A 22127-nucleotide genomic window follows, 5' to 3' on the forward strand; every position below is an offset into this window, starting at 1 on the left:
TCAGAAAGCTGTGTGCCATCATTACTGCATCACTACTGACTTCTTGAATGATTGTCATTTATTTTCTTTGACTCACCCGCACTTCACAGTGCATGAGATGGAACTGAACTGTCGTACAGCTTAGCCTGCAGGTTGTTTACCGTGTTGGTCATCGTGAGACATCACAGGGAAACCGCATTTCATTGAAGCGTCACTCGGAACAATGGTTTCACAGAGGTATCATGGAGAATGGTGACATTTCACTGGTGCGTCGCAGGGAACCATGCATTTCACTGGTGCGTCGCAGGTAACCATGCATTTCACTGAGGCACTGTGGGGAATAATCAGATTTCACTGAAGTGTGGCAGGGAACAGTGAATTTCGCGTGTCACAGGGAGAGGGGGTGTCTCCTACCCGTGGGTCAACATGATGATGGCAGAATTATATTACTTTTATTATTATGAAGGGCCCACAGCTGCTGCCTCTCAGATGATGTGGGACCACTGAGTGTAAATGCTTTGCTTCAGAGCCGCTCACGCCCCCCCCTCCCCTCCCTTTTCTCTGCAGGGTGGGAGTGGACCCTGACGAGAGCCCCGGGGAGGCACCGTGCAGCCAGGTAACGTGACGCGAGGCGTGTTTCCCGCGACATGTCCGTCCCAGCCTGGGCCCCCACGCAGCCCCTCGCTTTTATCCGGGCTCTGGTTACAACCCGCTTCCGGCTCCAGGGTTGGGGTGACACTACAAGCATTTTACGGTCAATGTAATATTAGTTGTGATGCCGGTGTGAACCATCAACTCATCTCCGCTGTCTTTGAATGAAGGAACCTTCCGGAAGCATCCGTAAAATAATTTCCTCTCAGTTATTCGAGTAGATATGAGTGCCGATGCCCGTTTCTGATTCCGGGGACGTGTTCGGCTGCTTTGCGCCTCCTCGGATCGGGACCTAATCCTTCAAAGGGCCAGCGCTGGGCTATTCACATGGAAATGGAGCGTGTAATCAGCGCCTCCGCTGGGCTTTGCTGGGGCTATTTTCACAGTCGCCATCCTGTTTGGCTCCTGACCTGCCCGTAACTGTAGCCTCCTTCCCATTGAGAACCCCTGGTATCTCCACACGGGGGTCACCGGATATCCTGCACTCACCCGGATTGCGGCTCACAGCTGGCCCCGGCCCCCAGAGACACCGCACGCCACTCTTTGTGCCGCTGTCGCTGACTCCGGCTCTCCCATGCTTCTTAGGCAGCCGTGGAGGACTCCCTCGCGGCCCCGCGGCCCCAGGGGCCCTTGACGTGGCAGCTATGGAAAGCCCTGGACTACAGGTATCCTACAGACATTCCCCAAAAAACAGGGGCCCTGCCCGCGGACAGCGGCGGCTAAGGTGACGTGTCCCAGGTAAAGTGACAGCTCACGCCTGTCAGGCGGGGATCACAGGCCATCCTCTTACCCTCAGAGAGACCGATCACTGTACTTTCCTCAGTAACATAAGCCAGGTATAATTTAAATGAAACTCTTCATTTTGTGTTTCTCGAAACCATTCTGTTTGCTTTTCTGAGAAATACTACTCCAGTTTACCTTACTGTCAAAACCCTGGTCATTGTTTGCATTTCTTAATGTAAAGTTTCAGGAGCCATAAAAGATACTCACTCCCAGCATAGTGATTTCCCGTGGGGCTGTATGGTACATATAATTACTGTACATATTATACTGTGCAAAAGTCTCAGGCAGTCAAAGAAAATGGTGTTTACATTACCTAAATATTGGTGTAAAAATATATTAGACCTGCCAAAGTGTGTTAGCTCACGCTCTCAAAACCTCTTCAAAAACCACCCCAGTATTTGCAGCAACTGGCCAATACACCACTGTATTTTTTTACTCAATCGCTACCCCACCTTGTTTGCCTGATCAATACCTCATTGAGTTCTTTAAATATTTAAGTTAATTAATTAAATGAGCTGGCACTGTGATCGGACCTTCATGCTGCGCATACAGAGCTGGGGGGAATTTCGTAATAACCAGAGAAATGCCCCCTTGTCCTCATGTGGCAGTGACCTTAAACTGGGCCACAGGTCACCTCGAATGAATACTTCATCACCATCGAGGCAGAGCTCCAAGAGCAGCCCCCCCCCCCCCCAAAAAAAAGCAGCAGTTTATCTCTCAGCTATTAAAAATATTTCAGCAGCAACATGTATCTGGCGACTATCTAAACAGCTATTTCACAAAAAATGTGAAATATTAAAAGTATTGTAAATAGCTGTAACGTCTCAGAACACAACCAAAGGTATTTCTTCTTATTTTTTTCACTCGCTCTTTTGCGCCCCTAATCAAATGGCGCCCCAGGCGACCACCCAGGCTGCCTGTAGGGCAGGACGGCTCTGTCCAAGAGCAGCACTTCTTCATAGCTTCGGTGTTGGGTTCATCATGTCTGACATTTAGTCGTGGCTTTCTAGACACTGGAAGAAATTTCCCATGTACAATGGAAAATACAGAGCTTAGGCTGGGAATCAACATGCGATGGAGGGTTAAAATAATATGAAAAGCAGCACCAGCCATTAGCCAATCAGGCAAAGGGTCCAGCATTGAGGGTCGATCTTTCATCCCGATAAAGCCATCAAAGGCATTCCTTCTTTAGCGTCTGGAACTCGTTAAGACCTTTGTGTCCTTACATGCTCCCTGAAAATCTGCATTCCTTCCCTCCACTCTCCCCTGCTGACGTAGTTTAGTCACAGGCTGGGCCTTTTACACCTTTCAGCCACTCGCTCATTCCTCCCATGGTGGGGCACTTTTCACATAGGGGATCACCTGCACAGCATGATGGGAAGGGCACCGTTTTGTTTACCCACCCAATCCTGTTGTGGCAAGCAGAGAAATGTTGCAATAGGAAGGCCTGAGTTTTATGAGTAATTGCACACAGTACAGGTGGCACAGGCTTACTGTTAGTTTTGTACCCGTCAGGGGTCTTTTTGTTACTATTGGTGATTTTGTGCCATCTGAGTGCGTGTTTTTCTAATTTTTACCTAGATATTTCTTACATTGGCCTAAGGAGTCCCAGCTTTATCTGGTAAATTACGGCAAAGGGCACAGAGTCTATAGCACTTTGCAAGCATTATTGCCCAACATACCCCAGAATAACGGGAAAAACCACATATTACTAAAGAGAAACACGTCACTCTCAGTCTTTATGCTTTGAAGCCTTTTCATTGAGATCCTTATTGGAAGCAATGGCAGGACAAAAAGAGACTAGCTATATAAATCTGTGAGCTTCTGAATGACATAGTCATATGACATGGAGAAAAATCCATTCTGTTACATAAGAGTCTTGTTGTTTGGGATGGTGTGGAGAGCACTGAGTCACAGCAGCATCCCAAGTGGAACCTCCTGCCGGTCTACAGCACAAAGACACACTCTGTCCCTCGTAGGGTTCAGTTCAGTCCCCGTCACCCACATTTCTCCTCTGTCCATAAACAATCTTTTATTAAATCTATAAGTACTTGTTCCTTTTGTAGTATATTTTAATGCCTCTGACATAATCAGTAACTTCTTAATTTGACACATACAAAGCGTTTGAGCTGAGAGCACGACCGACGCACGTGAGACCCAAGGGACGGTCTTGACCTGTCACGATGACTGCTACGCTGCGAGCATTGATTCAGGAGCGTAGAATGGCAGGAAAATGAAGGTCAGTAAAAATGGATAAATTATTTTCTAACAGACGGGTTAACGGCGCTTTGAGCAGAACAGTCTTTCTGCAGGTCAGCAGTAGATCAAATGTTAGCAGCACTTAGCTATTAAATACCCAGGCAGCAAAGAACTGCTCTCCTATGCAATACTTCTGCTGTGTCCTTCGCCAAGGCAGAAACGCTAGTGTATTTTCAGTAAAATTCAAGAGCTGCATTTAAAACCGTACTTAAAGCAGACATCATTTCTTGTAGCATTTAAGCACGCTAGCTGCCATTTTCCAATTAGAATTCCTTGTTTTTACACAGTGTTCCCATTGTGTTGTTACATATTACCTTAGATAGCTTGACCCTTGATGTGATGAGTGAGTCAGTTTCCTTACAGTCGCCTCTGGGATTCTTTCCCAGGACAATAAGTGTTGCTTTCTGTGCCTTTCTGGGCTGATTCACATTCACATCCCTCGTTGAAATTTTTGATGAAGGCAGCCAAGGAAATCACAGGGAACATTATTTCCATGACCGATTATAACATAATCTCAGGTCACATGATCCCTTCTTCAGCAGAACCTGAACTGTACATGATTCACACAGCTGCTGTTCTTGGACCTTGCAGCCTCCGCTAGCCAGTAAACAGGCAAGTCAGACCGTCCTTACACCAGGCAAGTCCCAGATAAAATTCTAATTATATGCGTGTTCGCTGTTTTAACCCTTAAGGCCCTCAACTCGGAGGAAAATGGTGAAGGACATTTTAAAAAGAGCAGATCTGTAGATTTAGCCCATAAACACGACAAAAACAGTCAGGGTAATATGGCAGTGTTGAGAGGAAACAGCTGGTGACAGTGGAATTTTTGCTCAGTTCCTGCTGTTGCTCCATTTGGGGCAGCATTAGGGCTGTAATACCCTGTTTTATAATAATAAGGATACTTCATTGGTCCCCGGGAGGAAATTCTCGTTTTGCCTGCCCCATCTAGCTCTCCATGACATACAGGCATGCATAGGTGAGAGCAAGCTTGGCAGTGAAAGGCAGCCACCTGCAGCAGCACCCATGGAGCCTGGGGGTTAAGGACCTCGCTCACGGGCCCACAGATGTGACTATTCTGTCGAGGCCAGGCTCGAACCGGCGACTTTCAAAACAGGCACAGGCGCAGTATGCTGAGCCACACACTGCCCCTGGTTTAGGGTTAGCATTAGCATCATAGTGGCCTGTTTAGGGTTAGCATTAGCATCATAGTGGCCTGTTTAGGGTTAGCATTGAGGTTATGATCTCTGCTCTTTGATGATGCCCCTATGCACTACCTGGTGACTGACCTGTGGCATCATCGCCCCCCCCCCGCCTCCTGAGTGACACACCTTAACTGCAGCACAGATACCTGCGGCCGGCGCTAACGCACGAGGGGCCGCCTCTGACCACAACGCTGCCCCTGTGGTGTGGACCCCTGGCCAGGCTGCTGACCAGCCCGCACGCATACGAGGTATTTACTTACCCCGGTGCTCATCCCATGCACAGGGTGTATGCAGCCCTGCCGGGGAGTGGAGAAGGAATCCTATTTTACACACACTCACCGATATTCATACCTGCAACCTTGACAGAACCAGGAACAACTGGGGAATGCGGATGACAGCAGCTCGGGGAAGATGGACAGAGCAGGAGGAGGACAGGAGTCTCCCGGAGAGGCGGAAGCTTCCACCACGCAGCAGGACGACCTTCTGGAAGGGGACCTGGGCCTCGGGACACACGCCACTCCCGTCTGGACAGACTGAGGCGCACATCTGAGCGCGCACTCCCTGGGGAGTGCAATGAACGATGCTTTGGACTCCCCAGTGTGTCATTTATCACATCTAACCCACTGCGAAGCTGATGACTGATATCAGACCGCAAACCCACCCACAGTGGTCTGTAAAGGCCTCCCCATACCAACAGCTACATCACCCCTCCATTAAGCATAGTTTTCTTATTTAAAAGTGCCCCACCATCCGTTTCATGCATTTGTGCCACTGTCCCTTTAAATGGCAACAGAATTGAATCAACATGTGATACAGCTTCCTTTGGAAGAAGCTGCTCCTTTTTACGTCGGGGGGAGACAGAAATATGTGGGGGAGAGTTCACTTTCATAGTGCCTTTAGCATGGGGTTGTGTCGTACACATCCTACGAGGGACACACTTTGTGTCGTCCATACGTTCCCACGTGTCTTACATTTAAAAACATGCGAAAGGTCTCACATCTGCGGATTTTGTAGCGATTCTTATCTACCAGTTTAAAGTAGCACATGAAATGTCAAGATTGTACCATATCAACATACTTAAACTATGACAGCTAAACATGTTTTCTTATGCAATGAACAATGGTGAACAAATGCTTGGTTGCCTCAGCCGTGAGTTCTTGTCAACAAGGGCATGGTCACCTGCACTTACAGCAGGCGGTCAGTCACAGAGGTCAGGCTGTTTTACACATTAATACTAAACCATCACTACTCCTTCACATTTATGCTGCAATAACATCACATCTGATGGGTAACACTTTACTCAAGGGGGCACAAATAATGTATTAATTAATGTATTAGGCTACATAATGTATTAACCAGAAGCTAAGTGTTAGTAATGTAGGCCTACTGATCCCATATTCAATCGTCACATCAATCATGACGGTTCATGTACTTACTAAATTTGTTCATGATTTGTACTTGAGTAGAAACTGAGTTAATGAGTTACTTTTGACCCCATAAGTAAAGTGTTACTCATATAATGACATCGCAAATTGCATGCCATGCACAAATATTTGAGTATCAAAAGAAAAATCTGGTAAATTTTTCCTGTTATTTCTCTCTAAATTCCCCATGACCTATACTGCAGGTTGCACCGGTATATACATGAATAGGCCTACATATTTAACCTATGTAAGATGACGCGGACATTCCTATTTAAATTGCGACTTAGCATCAAAGAAATGCAAATTGCCTGCGTTTTAAAACACGTCGATAATTCTTTTAGTTGCTCCTGAACATGCCATTTCATACACCTTGTTTATGAGCGAAAACATAAGAGCGTCGGTGACAGGAGCCAAATCTAAATGATAAACTGCGGTTCGGCAATAAACAGCAAGCACACTGAAACAGATAGTTAATGAACATTTTTTTAATTCGCGATTGTCTCTCAGGAACAAAGTGACACTAGCTTATCAAACAAAGTAATTTTCCACCCACAGGGACGGTTCTGAAACCCAATAACTGAATAAAAACGGAGACGAACAGAGAGATCCCGTAAGTTCAAATGCCCGCTTTATAGGCGATATAACCAAAACTAAAATTAGTCTCAAACTTAGGACCCCCCCGTAACGTGTATTAACAGTCACGTGTTTAAAACCTGAAAATATAGCCTACATTCGATGAAAGAAAGAGCAGCTTAAATGTCGCCTCCCCCCCCCCCCCCCCCCCCCCCCCAAAAAAAATTAAAAAAAATAAAAAGCCCATCGGGGCATGCTGTCAGAGCCTGGGAGCCGTGAGCAGGGACTTGCTGAGGTCCCGGGCGTCCCCCACCGCTCTGACCAGCTCGTAGCCCAGCACCTCCATGGAATGTTTGCAGTACTCCTCCACCTGCCGGATCTGCTGCAGGCTCAGCACGGTCCTCCAGGCGCTGGCTGCCTGCGTGGCGTTTCTGGACGACACGATGAAGGGCAAGGACGAGGATCCCGTGCCGCCGGTCATGTTCATGGCGAAGGCCTCGATGTCGCGGTTCGCGGTCAGGTTCATGAACCCGTAGACGCTGCGCAGAATTTTAATGGGATTCTCCACCAGATCCTCGTAACGCACCACCATGTACTTCCCTTTAAGCCAGCTGGGAGGTTTCAGAGCGGTCCGCAAAGTCTGGAAAGTCCTGTCGCAGATCACTTCCATCGCCCCGATGGAGTGAAAGTCGGGGCCGTCTTTTTTGGACGCCCTGTGCATGGGGTCCACGAGGGGTATCCGGTGCAGCTTAGAGTCTCTACTTCGCACCACCTGCAGGTTCTCGCGTATCAAGCCGTGCCTTGATTTGATCCTGGAATTGGCCACAGCCCTTGGGTCCCTCACGAGGTGTATCACCTTGAGGTCCAACGAAGGATCCTTCATCAGTGGCGCTAAGATGCCGATGTCCAAAATGCGCACTCCCTTAATGACCACCGTGCGGTACTTGAGGCACTCGGCTTCCAGCATTCGCAGGCTTTGGGACGGACACTTCCGACACACCTTCTCGTCCACCATGCCCACTCTGTCTTTCCTGTAAGCGGAGCAAAATGGGTATGAGCAGGTGACTTTATTCAGGGTGGCCCCAAAAAGCCCCAGAGAGGTAAGGTTTTTGGCCCCCGGCATGTTATAGAGCTGGAAAACGGAGAAGTCGCAGCGGTACAGTGAGTTAAGCATGTCCCTAGCCGCCCCCTGAAGTGAAACCGCGTCTCCCGGGTAGAGCTTCTGCCAGATGTGCCACATGGGCTCGTATAAGAAAAACACCTCCGGGTTTTGGTTAAAGAGCTCCCCGAAGAACGAGGATCCCGAGCGCCAGGTGGTGAACACGTAGATGAGCTGCCTTCGCCTGTCCACCTCCTTTCCAGAAAGGAACCGGGGCTGGGGTGCGCCTTGCCGGGGCACACTCGTATTCGCGGCGGCGGCGGCGCCGCACTGCTGCGGCTCCTTGGTCCACTTGTAGCTGGCCAGGTTGAGCATGGCCAGAAAGAGCAGCAGCACATACGCCAGGAAGAGGATGGTTCTCTTCCTGCGCAGCACCTTCATCACGACGCCGGGCGGGTCGATCACTTTCGGCTGCTTTCCGTAGGCTGTGAACTTTCCTGCGGGGCTACCATCCTTCTCCCAGGATGCACTTAAGGCAAGTTGTACATACGGTTTGCTCCTCTTCTAAAAGAGCGGCGTAACCGGTGGTGCCACCTCCGCGTGAGGGTGTGACGGATTTAAACGGCGACTGGCGCCGCTGCTGTACAAAGTTGCTCCTAAGGAATATACGTGGATTTAGGATGATAAAGGAACCGGAGGTGGCTGCATCCCTGCTGCGCAGACGGAGATTGACTGTGACAGAAATGCATCAGTGAAGCGCATGGACGCCCTCTTCATGCACATTCTGTGCACACATTTCGGAACACTTCAGATCGCGTGCAGCTCCGCAGCAAATCAGTGTGACATCAACGAATCACCAGAAAAAGTGAATAGGACCCTGTCATTGCGTGCGCCGACTTACAGCAATGTCTTGAATAGATCCGCGTCGTTTAAACGGCCGCCGGAGCGTTCATAAGCAAATACCAGAGAGTTCTGATAAAATACCTCAAATCACTGTAAACTAGCTCATTGAGACTGGACCGATTCAATCAGCGGCCAAGGCGAAAGTCCCTCCCCTTTGCTGTCGCCATTGGTTGATGCTGCGTGGTTGGCGTTCCAGACCGCATCCCTATTGGCTGTCGATCGTAATGATCGTGTGGCGTAGCCGCCCTATACAGTTAGCCCGGAGTAACGCAGAGAGGGAGTCGAGAGTGTGCCAGCAGTTTTCTCTTGCATCTCATTTTTTTCCGTGCATCCATCCATTCATCTAAGCGATTCTAACCACTTCCACAGTGTCGCAGGGGATGACTATTATTATTACACTCGTAAAGTAAAGTAAAAACCCATTTTGTTCCCATTAAAAATATAGTTATGGGAAATTTGGAAATATCACATTTGGTTAATTTTTACTAAAAGGATGAATATATGACCTTGAAGATAACAGGTAGTGGCCCTGGGGGGCATAGGAACTTATCCCTGGTAACAGTGCTTGGTGAACACCCTGGAAAGGCGAACATAGCACGTTCAACCAGGGATCCCAATTCAACCGCGGGAGGAAACGCAAGTCCTCTACAAAATAGCCACGATCCACTGTGTCGGCCATTTAATTCACGTCCCTTCAACAGAAACCCAGAAAAGAATCTTAGTTTTTGTTACATAACAGTAAGATGCATAAAGTTTCACTGTGGCTAAATTGTACTGTTTTATTCATTTAAATCCTCAAGTTATCATTTCTCAGTTTATGTGGGAACGTCTGGCAACTCTGAGTCGAAATCATACGGCCTGATCTTCAGTCACTGAATTGCTCAAACGATCCATGAAGCTGGATTATACAATGCAGCCCTTTCGTTCTATAAGCCTCATGCTGGATTTGCTGTTTCCTGTCAAGTTCAAACGCCACCAAGTCAGATCCGGGTGCCTCTCTTCACCTGGACAGTGTAGTGCCTCTTGAAAAAGTGCCTTTGTACTCAGTCCTCAATAAAAAAAACACCCCCATTTATTTACTGAGTCATTCCATTTCAGCATCAAGTGGAACAGTTGAGTTCTGCCCATGCATCTGGAGTGTGAATATCTGCTTTGCGTGACGTATTGTTTACCCTGCGTGGTGTGTTCTCTGTTCTGCCTGATTTAATGCCTGTTCTACACAACATATTGTCTTTTCTGTGTGATGAAATGTTTGTTCTGCATAGCATTCTGTGTATCCTTTGTGACACAATGTCTGTTTACCTTGTGGTTTACTGTCTGTCCCCTGTAGCTGACTGTCTGTCCTGCGTGGTGTGCTTTCTGTTCTGCATGACATACCGTCCGTTCTGCGATGGTACTGTCTATTCTGTGTGGCGTACAGAATCAGTATCATGTCAGTGGCAGTTATTTTGGTTGACCTCAGCAGCCATCAGGGGGCACTGCCCAGCAAGTGATGAGGGAGGCCTGACCTCTGTCTAATGTTTTGTTCTGTTCTGACACACTCCAGGGTCACTTAATTAGGAAGAAAGAATTGAGATACTCTCTCCAAGGCTCAAGCTGTTCTGCCTTTCAGAAGTCCCCAAAGAACTTCAACCCAAACCTCACTACTTTACCTGTTTCCTTAGACTGCCAGTATGACGTCTTGATTTTGTAGCAAAGAGAGGATGAATTTGTAAAGTAATAGAGGTCTGAAGCCAGGCATTTAATTGTGCACCATTTTTCAGAGGAATACATGCATAACTTATTTTTAAGACTTAGTTAATAACAAATTTGACCAATTTCGATTTTCTATTGGAAGCCAACGAACACGAGTTATACTCAGATATATAAGAAAAACATTTTTAAAAATAAAAGCAATTAAGTATTATCTGTATGACCATGTAACTTTAAGCGGAGCGCCATCTGTCGGCTACGAAGTGAGCACATTTTATTCATTCTATACCCGCTTCACATATTAATAAACAAAAGCATTGCTTCAGTGAATCCGGGCGTAATTCATGGAATGAGAGTATAACTAGACTGCCCTGACGCGGTAGTCCTGCAAACCGTTCGGTACACGTCAGAACTGGTGCTGAAAACAAGTATTGTTCCCAGTATTGTTGTTTATGTTTTATGCATTGCAAAAAATCACAATACCTCGTAGGAAAACATCACCTCCCATTTATTTCAATGAGACCTCAGAAGTCAAAATAATCGTCACTCGCCAAACGGGTCCCAACATTCCATATGAGTAGCTTCATTGTTGCTTCATCCTCCCTTTGTCGTCATGCATGGAGGGGCTGTGAGAGGCGGATACACCACGCCACCTACTGGAGGGAAGCATTATTGCAAGAGGACTGCACAGTCCCTTTGGCTGCGTTGGGACAACGTTACAAATGCGCAATTATTCAAAGTAAATTATTATTATTATTATTATTATTATTATTATTATTATTATTATTATTATTATTATTGAGTAGGCAGTGAGTTTGTTAGAGTTCTGGTGCTGAATCGGTGCAGGTGAAAATCTTAACAGCGCTTGCCTGTGTAACAGAGCGAGACAATGCATGATCCGTTCCCTTTGGAAGCTTTTCTCCTGAAGGGGTGATTCTTGTTTTGTTCTGAGCCATGGAGACTTTTAACATGGTTCTAAAGGCTTGATCATTCCTATGAAATACCCTGCGATCTAAGATGAGGCTCATTCAGTCTGTGTGAAACAAAAATCAACCAGAAGCAGAAAACAAAATGGGTCGTCAGATCAAGCGATACCCTAATAGACTGGAAATGGAAACATGAGCTTTTTCAGTTATCATAATAAGCCCTTGATAATTATCTAATATATAGCCTAGTTTCTACTTCTTTATGTTATATTGTTATATGGTTAAAACTCTCCTTATTTCTCTCTCTCTCTCTCTCTCTCTCTCTCTCTTTCATTCTCACACACACCCACACAACACAATCACCCATATTAGTCATTTCTGTGTCCTGACAGATTTACACCCTTTCTGCCAAAGTTAAGTTGTGGAATGAAGGTATGTCACCGATTGGTGGTGTCAGAGTAGTCAGATCGAAGTGCATGACAACCACAATCCACCTGGAGAACATGCTTCAGAAGAATACAGTATCCACTCTGTTGATAGCATGATGCCAGGTCTCCATAGCAACAGTCTGCAATTTCCAAGCGAAACAAGATGCCCAAGTCAAATAAATAAATAAAAACCAAAACCATGCCTGATTTTGAATTTCTGTTTCAATAAAGAAGATTTTTGAGAAATTAGTGTAAGGTGCTTTAAATGTAGCCTACATACACGTATGTTGTACTTTAAAAATGCACAATGAATCATATTGTCAAGTAACTACAATACTTACACTGCCATATTTAAAAATATAACATTCAAAAGGAATCTGTGTTGAAGTCTGCACCAGCTGAACTGCAAGTTTGGGAAAAAAAAGATTAAAACATAACACTTACAAGGTCTATATGCATTCATTTAAAAAGAGACGTAAAATAATACAAAAGTGACATTACAGACTGTCACGCCATATCTCAAAGCAGTTTAGTTAGTGGTTGTTACGTCCAGCTCGTCCGATCCTCGTGTGTGTCACGCCCACCTCGTTACCTCGTGTTAATTCCCGATTGTCATAACCTGTTTTCTGTTCCTCTTGGCTTGTCCTGTGTATTTAGTCCACGTCTGTTAGTCTTCCCAGATCTGTCATTGATGTTGTGTAACGTGGTTTTGTTATCTGCCCTGAATAAACCCCGTTTTAGTGTATTCCCGGCTCTCTCGCCTACTTCCCTGTTCGCCCGCACGCCGACTCTAACAGAGGTATACATTGTTTCTTTTCTTTTTTTTTTTTTAAATAAACGTGTAACTTTGAAAAGGGAAATTGTGTGAACTGTTAATTGGGTCTATCTTGACTTCAGTCATTGACTTAAGCGCATCTTAAAACGACATTTTCCAGTACGAGCACCTATTTTAAAATGAAGATAATGACAGACGGCCAGTCAAGGTGAGAAAGGTGTATTGCTCATCGCGGGCGGCTGGTAATGTGATGCTTTTAAGAATTTCAGATGCGTTACGTAAGAGGCTACATGGCCGAGCTCCAGCATCGGCGCAGGTGGATGTGGTGCGCATGCGCAGCACGACGTGTCTCCATCATCAGGACCAGATTGCGTCGAGCGTCTAGCGCCAGGATGGCAGTGAGCGGAGCGCCCTGAACGCGCGGAAACCTCCCCGTATTTATACCCGCACTGCTTCATTCGAGGAGAGCCAATCTCCATTACCATCTCCATTTCTGGAACAGAGGTTTAAACACGGATCGTCACATGCGACGCAAAGGGCACCGTCCGGGATAATAACAATCCGGCAATCCAACACCGGGAATATAATCAGGGATCTGTCCTGCAAACCGCACCGGGGCTCTCCGCTCGCTTATGTGGGATGCACATCAATGTGTTGCCGTACTCGCTGTCCGTGGTAATGGCTGCTCTGTACCAGGGGACGGACGCGTCCTCACCAGATAAGTATTTAGCGCTCAAAGACGTAAGGGAAGTGAAGGAGGAAACGACGCTGGATGAGAAGCTCTTCCTGCTGGCCTGCGAGAAAGGTGGGGAGGGGCGTCCCCAGCGCAAATGGGCATCCCCGAAACCTCGCGCGGGGAAAGCGAGGCGCAGATTCCCATTGCCTCGCTCTGGGTGGTTGTTAAGGATCTGCATCGCACCGCGTGCAGTGCGGTCATCAGTAATATCTGCCTGCTTTTTAAGTTAAACTGTAATAACGATTCATATTCGACGTTTTCTGAATTCAGTTAAATAGTTTGCAGTTTGAAATAATCTGGAAGAGTGTTTATTTGTAGAGAAAGTGGTGTAGGCCTATGTGTGAGAGAGTGCCGTATATTCTTTGAAAAGTAGATTGTCATATCAACTAACACACTGTGTTTTTGCCACTAAACGGATTTCTTAGATATGAAATGGTTTAAAGTGGGATTCATCGGGTGAGGTTATGGGTTTTCGGTATAGCACTAAATTTAGATTGTATCTTCCTAAACTCCGCTGATGTGGAAGGGGGCTTGTACAGGAATTTGTTTTTCATAATAACGGTGATTTATACTCTGCAATGTTTAATAATAATAATAATTTACACTTTATTAATCCCCGTGGCTGGAAATGCTGTGTGCACTTTAACTTGTACTGGGAGCACTGGTGTCAATAAAGGTACCCTAAGTATGTCAGCTGGGAGGCTCTATGTCCTGACAGGTGGATGTTGTTCCGGTTCACCATGCAAACAGAGGCGGCTGGCTTTGGGTGTCCCCTCTGACATCGCGTGTTTCTTTGTGTAACTCAAGGTGACTACTACATGGTAAAGAAGCTTCTGGAAGAGAAGTCACGTGGGGAGCTGAACATAAACTGCGTGGATGTGCTTGGCCGGGACGCCGTCACCATCGCAATCGAGAACGAGAACCTGGACATCCTCCAGCTGCTGCTGGAACACGGCTGCCAGGTACAGCTCATGTGCGTCCTGTGTGGCCAACAGGGGGCGATGCTGATCTACACCACTGTGGGTGCCATGGCAACATTTCACACACCTACAGGTATGGGAACATAGCCACTCACACAGCTACAGACACTGTAGCTTACATGCACACAAGTATTACAGCACGGCACATTTGTGAAGACACTCTAGGGGTCAATTATTACATCACTTCCTGGATGTATCTGAAGGCTGGCCAGCAGCTCTGCAGGCGGAAGAAGCATCTAACTGAAACATCAGCTCATCTTCTGCAGGTCAGGGCTATTCCTGACCGTAAGGCTCTCTGATGGCATCTGAATGAATGGGCGAACAAACACTTCAGTAAAGATCCATCTAAATAATCTTGACAAAGCTTTGTCTTGGTTGCAGTCTTGTGTGGTTAACTGTGTGTAAACTGGTGATGTCTGCTCCTCAGCCCATCTGATGCTGATCTGAGCTCATGATTAATGCTTTCTCTCTCTCCCCTGCCCCTACTGCCCCCCCCCCTGGCCAGGGGAATGATGCCCTCCTGGTTGCTATCGACTCCGAGGTGGTGGGTGCCGTGGATATCCTGCTGAATCATCGGCCGCGCAGATCTTCGAAGCCCTCCATGGCGGTCAGTCCCCGGTCCGGTCAGACTCACCGCTCAGCAGTGATCTCATTATATGGCGTTATGTGACGTTGTCTAATCAGTCACTATCAGTCACCGGTACTTCGTAAAGGTTAGGCAAATTCATTTTTAACCAATTTTCGGTGAGCCGTCGTGTGAATTGCACCTCATATAATTCTTAAAGTATGATATCTGTTTTTAAGGAGCCAGGGACGTGTGTCATGTACATATTGAATGCCGACAATGCACATTCATTAGCCGCTACTTGCAAAGTAAACTCATGTTGGTTAAAGAACTGTAATGAACAATTAATTATCTATGGGTTGGAAGTAATTTGCTGGTGAAGTAAAAGAAATCTCCCATTTTCAGAAGGAATTTAGTGAAATGAACAGTTTAACCAAAAGTGTCATTAATTAGTACCTGGGCTGTATGAATAATCACATGCTCTGGGTTTCCTGGGTGGATCATGGCTGACAGTCATGGAAGGGGCAGGCTTTGCTAATGAGCATCGATCAAATGGACCTATCAGAGTGGGACTGCTGATCAGGTGGGGAGACTGTGGGCGGGGCCCCTGAATTCTGCTCTGCCTCCCCACGTAGAAACTGATGCAGCGCATTCAGAACCCAGAGTACTCCACCACCATGGATGTGGTGCCGGTGATCCTGGCAGCTCACAGGAACAACTACGAGATCCTGACTATGCTGCTGAAGCAGGACATCTCCTTGCCGCGGCCCCACGCTGTGGGCTGCGAGTGCACGCTCTGCAACGCCAAGAACAAGAAGGACAGCCTGCGCCACTCCAGGCATGTCTCTGGGAGAGTGGGCGGGGCCAAGGTCATGTGACAGAGTCACTTTCCTGAGCTCAGTGTCATTGAAAACCTGGTACCCTCTTGCTGGCCCCCAGACTACATCCTTTTGCTGCATCACTTGTCATGGGGGGTGTGTATTCACCCCTCTTAATTACATAACCCAACCCCCCCCCCGGTATCTCACCCCACAGGTTCCGGCTGGATATCTACCGTTGCCTCTCCAGCCCATCTCTGATCATGCTGACAGAAGAGGACCCCATCCTGAGGGCTTTCGAGCTGAGCACCGACCTCAGGGAGCTCAGCCTGGTGGAGGTGGAGTTCAGGTGAAGCCCTTCACTCATTCTGCATTGGTGGCTCAAGGTGACCCGCACCCCCGACGAGATCCTCAGATGGTCGTCATTCGCAGGCTGTATGATCATAGGTCCAAGGGAGCCTCTTACAGCTGGGTGTGGGGGAGGGGGGGGCTGGATTTTGCAGATGTTTGGGTTTTGAAGTGAACTGAAACCCTGGACAATTACTGTGTGAGGTCACTTTCAGCAAATAACCTGAATCAGTATGTTAAACAGTGTTTAAGCCTTTGATCACTCTGGAATGTTTATGCTCTAGAGAATAATGCAGGACCCAGATTCTGGTGCCTGATCTCTAGCATGTTCCTGGTTGGCCTGACACAGGCCGTGTCAGACTTTAGTACTTAATGTGAGCGAGTGTGTTATGGAACGGAACTTTCCAGAGTGTTCTTAGCCTCGGACCCCAGCGGCACTGACTCAGAAAGCCGCTACTGATCCCCGTTTTGTTCCCGATGCAGGAACGACTATGAGGAGCTGGCCAAGCAGTGCAAGATGTTTGCCAAGGACCTCCTGGCCCAGGCGAGAAACTCGCGTGAGCTGGAGGTCATCTTGAACCACACGTCCAGCGACGACCATGTGGACAAGCGGGGTCTGCTGGAAGATCGTATGAACCTCAGTCGCCTCAAGCTGGCAATCAAGTACAACCAGAAGGAGGTAGGCGGGGCGGAACCACAAACTGAGCGAGAAGAATGGCTTTAAGTGTTAAATGATAAGTCATGATTTTTTAAAATGTAATACATTTTTCTACCAAGTACAATAAGCTGAATTGAAACCGGCCAATCAGAATCAGATTCCACTGACCTCTGAGGCGCTTCCAGGAAATGATGTAATAATCGACCCATGGAGTTCCTTCACACATCTGCTGTGCTGACCCGATTTTCACAGCCCATCAGACGGTGAAGCCAGGGAAAACAACACCTTTTTCTTACCGTGTTTCACACAATTTTTTAAATTCTACACGGTTACATAACTGGTGAACTCCCTCTGTCTTTTCAGCAGGAAAATGGCCCACATTTTCTGTGATAAATAATGTTAGCATGCTGTGGGGGGAGTTGGGCAGCCAATCTACCTTGGACCCCCAGAGAATTTTTTTCTTCCCTCCAGTGTCTTCTGGCATTCTTTCTTTCTTTCTTTCTTATTTTCACATTCCCCTGCTTCATGCATCACATGTATTATTCTTGCCTTGGGGAGACTGTGTTGTGAAAGGCGCTATATAAAAATGAATTGAATTGAAATCTCAGTGTCTCAGTCACCACCATCCCTTGGTTCCCAGTTTGTGGCCCAGTCTAACTGCCAGCAGTTCCTGAACACGGTGTGGTTCGGCGAGACGGCCAGCTATCGGCGGAAGCACACCTTCCTGAAGATCTTTACAGTGCTGAGCGTTGCGCTGCTCTGGCCCATCCTGTCCGTCTGTTACCTGCTGTTCCCCCGCTCGCGCGTCGGCTGCATCATCCACACACCCTTCGTCAAGTTCATCATCCACAGCGCCTCCTACTTTACCTTCCTGCTGCTGCTCAACCTCTACTCGCTGGTCTACAACGAGGGCAAGAAGAACACAATGGGGCCGGCGCTGGAGATGATCGACTACCTGCTCATCCTCTGGATTGTGGGTGAGATAGACCCCCACCCCTTGTGCCTGATTCCTGACAGTGACACCAGGGGCACTACTAGAGATTTTGGACCCCATGGAAGCATATCATATTGGGCCCCCAACCTAGACCAATCTAGTTGTGTTCCAAATTTGTAGGGCCAAATTTGTAGGGCCCCTGTCACATCCTAATTCCTCCCCCCCCCCCCCCACTTTCTTCACTGCACTGTGCGATGTGACCCCATGACCCCATGTCCCGTGTCCCCTGTCCCTTGTCAGGAATGGTGTGGTCGGACGTGAAGCGCCTCTGGTACGAGGGTCTCGAGGACTTCCTGGAGGAGTCACGCAACCAGCTGAGCTTCGTCATGAACTCACTGTACTTGGCCACCTTCGCACTCAAGGTGGTGGCCCACAGCAAGGTGACCCCCACTCCCCCAAACTGTGACCCCCCCCCCCAGCGCTCAGTGGCTTATGCATCATACCCAGTCCTCCTACTACAGATGCTTTTTGGCAGCATTCCTGGTCATCCACTGGTTTCCAGCCCCATACAAAGTAACGTCTAACACAGATCTATTCCAGAATGATCTTTGTGTCATGCGTCAATATCCTGCTTTAACACGTGGTGTCACATGACCGTTAAGCACACAGGCATGTCCTTACAGTACCCGACATCTGACTCTGCTTGTAGTTTAAGAACGCGGAGGACACAGAGAGGAAGAACTGGGACGCGTTCCACCCCATCTTGGTGGCTGAGGGACTCTTCGCATTCGCCAACGTGCTCAGCTACTTGCGCCTCTTCTTCATGTACACCACCAGCTCCATCCTGGGCCCCTTACAGGTACTGCAAACACCGGCTTCCTGCTGAGACGCTTATCCCCCCTCACCTCCCCGCTGGGATGATCAAGCCAGAACCCCAGATCCATCCAGACTTTGCTGCAGGATGGAGAACCTTCTCAGAGGGACCCTTTAACTCGGCAGCGTTAATGTCTGTTTGCCGGCTGTTTCCAGAACGTTCCAGGCAGAAACGCAAATCTCCCAACCAGTGTTAAGGACCTCTGGAGAGGATCCGGAACATAAACAAGCCTGTCTCGTATTTCTCTGATTTAGTCTTCAGCATCCTTCCACAGTATAGCGCCTTTGCTAAGTGTAAACAGTAACTGCTGGTGACCTGCTTCTCTTAAAGGTAATAACTCCTTAACGGCAGCCTGTTTATACTCCAGCCTGGATGATGTCCCTGTGCAGGGAGTGTGACTGTTAACAGTCACAGATTACGGCTCGATAAAGAGAAAAAGTACAGAGGAGTGGTTACTCCCTGCAAAAGCTGTAATTCTCATGATAGCGCTGGCCGTTTAAGCATAATTATTCCGTATTTCTAACAGATGCTGCATTCGGAGGGACCGGGTCACGATCATGGGGCCTTACGGGAAGGGGAGGAGGGTCTCCCCGGGATTTCGACTGGGGGGGGGGTAGGTCTACATCTTTGTGGACACAGTGGTTTTGGGTTTAAGGCCCCAGCTGTGTGTCTGAGACATTCCTTCCGGGCTCAGCTGCACGTATCTTACGCTCTGAACAGGCGGGAGGTAAGGAGCGCGGACACCCCCACTCTGCGTCCGGCCCTAGGTGGAGCTGCACCTTCAGGGCTAAAAATAGCACCCAAGCAGGAGCACTGAGGCTTCATAGAGGCAGGCCGGGCTGGGCTGGCGTCCGTCTGGGCCGGGTCGGTAGCGCCGGTACAGCCTGGCCAGTGTTCCTCTGTGGGATGATATAACTGCGGAGTTGAGATTTACAGTGATGTGTGTCGGCGGTGAAGGACCGGCACTGTGTTGCAGTCCCCAGGATGGAAAAAGGACACCTAGGGGCTTAATGTGTAAAAATGAACACAACGTCTTTATTTTCCCAACATTTGTTTATTTGTTATTCATTTTCATCCCGGGTGCCACATTTAAGTTGAGCAAACATCCACAGATAAGATGTGGTTCTCTGCACCCTCTGGGAAGCTCAGTGCCAGGGCTCTCTGTCCACAGATATCCATGGGTCAGATGCTACAGGAGTTTGGCAGGTTCCTGGGCCTGTTCCTACTGGTCCTCATCTCCTTCACCATTGGCCTGACGCAGCTCTATGGTAAAGAACAGAAGGACCTCTCCAAAAGTGGCGATAAGGACTTCCACACGTACGTGGAACTATTTTTTTTTTTTGCGTTCTCCCATCTCCCACCAATAGAGGGCGCATGTGAAAATCAGTCTCTCTCCTCTCACCATAGGTTCATCGGCACATGCTACAACCTCTTCTGGTACATCTTCTCTTTGGCGCATGTGCCGCTCTTTGTCACCCGGATCAGCTACACGCAGGAGTTGCGCTCCTTCGTGGGGGCACTCATCGTGGGCACCTACAACATAGTGGTGGTCATCGTCCTCACCAAGCTGCTGGTGGCCATGCTGCACAAGAGCTTCCGGCAGATAGCGGTGAGTGGAGGCCGACCCTGTCAGCTTGTGTGAAGGATATTAGAAATGGCCTCAGCGGGGCCTTTGGGAATGGTCCACTGCTTTGAGGATGTGTCAGTGCCTGAATGAATTTGAGACAGCTGATTCTCTCAGTTATAAAGAATAAAGAGTCACAGTTACAGAGTACTTAACTGGTTGGTTGAAACAAAATCTTGGTCTGGATTTGTACTCTCTGGACCTGAAATTTCCACCTATGTCCAGTAGGTTTTTTATTCTACCTGTTCCTGCTATTTACCTGAGCAGGAAGGCACTTCAGTCTCCCAGGGTATGTGATCTCTCACACCTTCTCGCCCACGACGACTTAGAACCACGAGGACAAGGAGTGGAAGTTCGCCAGGGCCAAGTTGTGGCTCAGCTACTTCGACGACAAGTGTACCCTGCCCCCGCCGTTCAACATCGTGCCCTCGCCGAAGACCGTCTGCTACCTGGTGACCAGCCTCAGGAAGTGGATCTGCTCCCACACGTCCACGGGGAAGGTCAAGCGGCAGAACAGCCTCAAAGTAAGTCAGTGAACACGAAAGCCCAAGGTTCCCCCACAAACTGGCCCCCAGACCATAAAAACCCTCTTTATCTGCACAGGATTGGAGCATGAGGGGGAGAGGTTTTTACAACATACCAAAAATAGCAGGCACTTCTACGGCCCAAAGTTATTCCGTATCTATTCTTGGTACTTTATTGGGAGTGAGAGTATGGTACCCAGAAAGGAGAAGTGAAGGTTCTCCTGCATCATAGCAGTGAACAGCCTGCTAGGGGAGCCCTGGAGAGTGTTTATGGGCAGCTCCCTTCATAGCTCTGTAATGCAGACGTCATCCATACATCTCACATGTCTGGTAGTTTATGATTTTTCCTCACATGTTCCTGTCTGATTTTGTCTGAAAGCTAATTGGTTCTGAAAATCTCCCTCACGCTGATGCCCATTTGCGTTTCCATGCACAGGAATGGAAGAACCTGAAGCAGAAGCGTGACGAGAACTACCAGAAGATCATGTGCTGCCTGGTCCACCGCTACTTGACATCCACCCGGCAGAAGATGCAGAGCACGGACCAGGCCACAGTGGAGAACCTCAATGACCTCCGGCAGGATCTCTCCAAGTTTCGTAATGAGATGAGGGACTTGCTGGGCTTCCGTACCTCCAAATACGCCATGTTCTACCCCAGAAGCTAAACCTGCTCCCCAGCCTAGCATGCTCAGAGGCCCATGTGGAAACGGGGAACCCCAGAGCCTGCCAAACACCTGCCCCACAGCCCAACACCCCAGCCCAACACCTCAGCCCAACACCCCAGCCCAACACCTCAGCCCAACACCCCAGCCCAACACCACAGCCTTGTACAAAATGCTTTCACAGTCTTGTTTTCTAAAATTGCTTATCTTTACAACAAAAAAAGGAATAAAGATTTATGGAAAAGACTGGTTATGCTTCTTTTTTCGGCTTCCTGAAATGCCCGATGAGCAGTCATATTTCTCCAGTAAGAGCGCCCTCTCTGGCTAGACCCTGTATGACAGTACGAAGGGGACCATAGGTTGCATTTGCCTCTTGAAAACAGGTTTCGCTGTAAAGGCGATGGGTTCGGTATGATTGCTGCTTCTCATCTTTAATGACACTAACAGACGATTCATAAGCACAACCTGAGCAGGCATCATGACATCTGGCGATGACCTGTGCAGGAAGTGGCTTTTCATTGGCTTATTTTGGCCTTTTATACGTTGACCATGTGCAGCTGCTCAGGAGGCCATGATCATTCTAATGAGGTCGGTCTGCATCCCTCCTAGGGGCAGTCAAGGTTACCGCTCTGCTTCAGGCCATCTTACGGGTTATAATGAGGAGCAACAGCACCCCCTCACCACAAACCTTTGTAATTAGCAACGTGGCCA

The 22127-nt window shown here is 48.1% G+C and overlaps 3 protein-coding genes across 5 annotated transcripts in view; 2 read left to right on the forward strand and 1 right to left on the reverse strand.

The window, feature by feature from the left end:
• The window catches only part of LOC111840710 (sodium/hydrogen exchanger 9-like), a 32169-nt gene extending 26162 nt beyond the window's left edge, over positions 1–6007 (forward strand). Inside the window, exons 13-16 of the mRNA XM_023805831.2 lie at positions 547–595; positions 1216–1295; positions 5017–5122; positions 5241–6007. Coding sequence (XP_023661599.2) covers positions 547–595; positions 1216–1295; positions 5017–5122; positions 5241–5411 — 406 coding nt within the window. The 3' untranslated portion in view covers positions 5412–6007. The remainder of the gene's footprint in view (positions 1–546; positions 596–1215; positions 1296–5016; positions 5123–5240) is intronic.
• A 760-nt stretch (positions 6008–6767) lies between these two features.
• LOC111840778 (carbohydrate sulfotransferase 2-like) lies at positions 6768–9017 on the reverse strand. Its single transcript, XM_072713930.1, has one exon. The coding sequence runs from the start codon at positions 8409–8411 to the stop codon at positions 7131–7133; it is 1281 nt and encodes a 426-aa protein (XP_072570031.1). The 5' UTR covers positions 8412–9017; the 3' UTR covers positions 6768–7130.
• Positions 9018–13053: 4036 nt separating this feature from the next.
• On the forward strand, positions 13054–21662 carry trpc1 (transient receptor potential cation channel, subfamily C, member 1). 3 transcript variants are annotated; one of them, XM_023805829.2, is made up of 13 exons: positions 13054–13499; positions 14238–14392; positions 14916–15017; positions 15611–15813; positions 16011–16142; positions 16625–16820; positions 17440–17776; positions 18034–18173; positions 18443–18592; positions 19779–19924; positions 20015–20216; positions 20561–20755; positions 21192–21662. In XM_023805829.2, exons 1-13 carry the CDS (start codon positions 13334–13336, stop codon positions 21417–21419), a joined length of 2352 nt encoding a protein of 783 aa, XP_023661597.1. In that variant the 5' UTR covers positions 13054–13333; the 3' UTR covers positions 21420–21662. The 3 variants fall into 3 exon arrangements, with proteins under 3 accessions (XP_023661597.1, XP_023661596.1, XP_023661598.1); XM_023805828.2 differs by having other exon boundaries at positions 19779–20216; XM_023805830.2 differs by lacking the exon at positions 13054–13499 and adding an exon at positions 13596–13663 and having other exon boundaries at positions 19779–20216.
• Positions 21663–22127: the final 465 nt, after the last annotated feature.

The sequence above is a fragment of the Paramormyrops kingsleyae genome, chromosome 1 (genome assembly GCF_048594095.1).
Source record: "Paramormyrops kingsleyae isolate MSU_618 chromosome 1, PKINGS_0.4, whole genome shotgun sequence".
NCBI classification, from domain to species: Eukaryota; Metazoa; Chordata; class Actinopteri; order Osteoglossiformes; family Mormyridae; genus Paramormyrops; species Paramormyrops kingsleyae.